We start from the raw sequence: 1,382 nt of genomic DNA, 5'->3' as shown, positions 1-1,382 counted from the left end.
AAAATACAATTAATTTCGAAAAATATGATTAAATATCACATAATATTTAATCAAATAGTTAATATCAATATAACATAAACACTTATTTTAAACAATACATTTTTCGAAACACATACAAATTTGCAGGTCCCGTCTAAAGGGGGTCCTAGAAATATCCGCCTTAGTTTTCTTGCCAATTGCCGGTAATTCTCCGTCGTTTCTGCTTCTTTTGATCAACACCCCTTAATCCTGCAATCCCATTTTTGGTTCAACTTTTCTGTTTCTTTGAAGTTTTTTTGGGTCCAATTTTGATCACCTTCTTGCTCTCTTCATGCCATCTTTTTTGATCTTCTGTTGCAGAGTATATCGTTTTTTCTTCTTGGTATAAAGATTTTATCTTCGTGTGTCTTGGATTGTATTTTTTAACATTTAATTATATTCTTTTTTCTGTCTGGTTACGTTGATTTTACTGCATGTCATAGAGCAGTGCTATTCTAAGATGATTTGCTTAATTTACTATGTTTATGCGTGTTTTTGATGATTTGTGATTTGATTTATTGATGTCTTATTTTGATGAAACTGAGAATTTCTAGCGTGTTCAGTAAAAGATAATTTTTGTGTTTTGTTATTGTTTCAATTGCTGTTATTGGGCTTCTTACATTTAAAGATAAAAGAAAACTGATGCAAAATTAGGAAAATTGAAATTTGTAATGTATTGTACTCTTGGAAGCAGATTTGCCGCTGTAATCTGTTTTTGATGGATAATTTTGATCCTGTGAAGTTATTTATGAATTGACCTGAACTGTTTTTGTTCATTAGTTACAGCTGTATTTCTTTGCCGAATGATTTGTCTTGTTGATTGAATTCTACCTTATACTGATGGAGACCATTTTGCATACTTACCTGATGTTTTTCTTGCTACCTGAATCAGGGTTTGAGATTCTTTAAGAACGTTTTAGGTTAGAATTTACCGAAAATCATGGGTGTGGAGGTCCCTGAATCAAACTTGGCCATTTCTGTGGAAACTGGAAATGAAGAGAAGATTTCTATGGAAAATGAAAAGATGAACGTAAAATTTGGTACTCATGGTGTGGATGAGCCAGCCAAAGAAGACGGGAAAAAGGTTTCGGATGCCGACCTCCCAAATAATGTAGCTGATTCATGGCCTGAACCCAGTCTGATCCACTCTTTCTATATTGTTAAGTATCGGCCTTTTCAGGACCAGAATCTCAGGGCCAAACTGGATCTGGCAGAGAAAGAGTTACAGAAAAAGAATCAGGCCCGATTTCAGATCACTGAAAAATTAAGGGAGAAAAGGGTAAATTATGCTGTACATTGTATTTTTGGGTAGTTCATTGCTTATGCAATTGTGTCTCTTTAAAATAAAATCTGGCTTGTGGTTA

At 33.8% G+C, this 1,382-nt stretch overlaps 1 protein-coding gene across 2 annotated transcripts; it reads left to right on the top strand.

The window, feature by feature from the left end:
* The first annotated feature begins 103 nt into the window (after nt 1-103).
* Nucleotides 104-1,382, top strand: LOC111380400 (proton pump-interactor 1-like). 2 transcript variants are annotated; one of them, XM_023003960.1, is made up of 2 exons: nt 104-182; nt 911-1,382. In XM_023003960.1, exon 2 carries the CDS (start codon nt 959-961, stop codon nt 1,328-1,330), a length of 372 nt encoding a protein of 123 aa, XP_022859728.1. In that variant the 5' UTR covers nt 104-182; nt 911-958; the 3' UTR covers nt 1,331-1,382. The 2 variants fall into 2 exon arrangements, with proteins under 2 accessions (XP_022859728.1, XP_022859727.1); XM_023003959.1 differs by having other exon boundaries at nt 104-361.

This window comes from Olea europaea, unplaced genomic scaffold (assembly GCF_002742605.1).
Source record: "Olea europaea var. sylvestris unplaced genomic scaffold, O_europaea_v1 scaffold2137, whole genome shotgun sequence".
NCBI classification, from domain to species: Eukaryota; Viridiplantae; Streptophyta; class Magnoliopsida; order Lamiales; family Oleaceae; genus Olea; species Olea europaea.
This window is presented reverse-complemented; position numbering and strand designations above follow the sequence as displayed.

Coding starts and splice junctions, on each gene's coding strand:
- LOC111380400 (XM_023003960.1), top strand. CDS start 959: ATGGGTGTGGAGGTCCCTGAATCAAACTTGGCCATTTCTGTGGAAACT.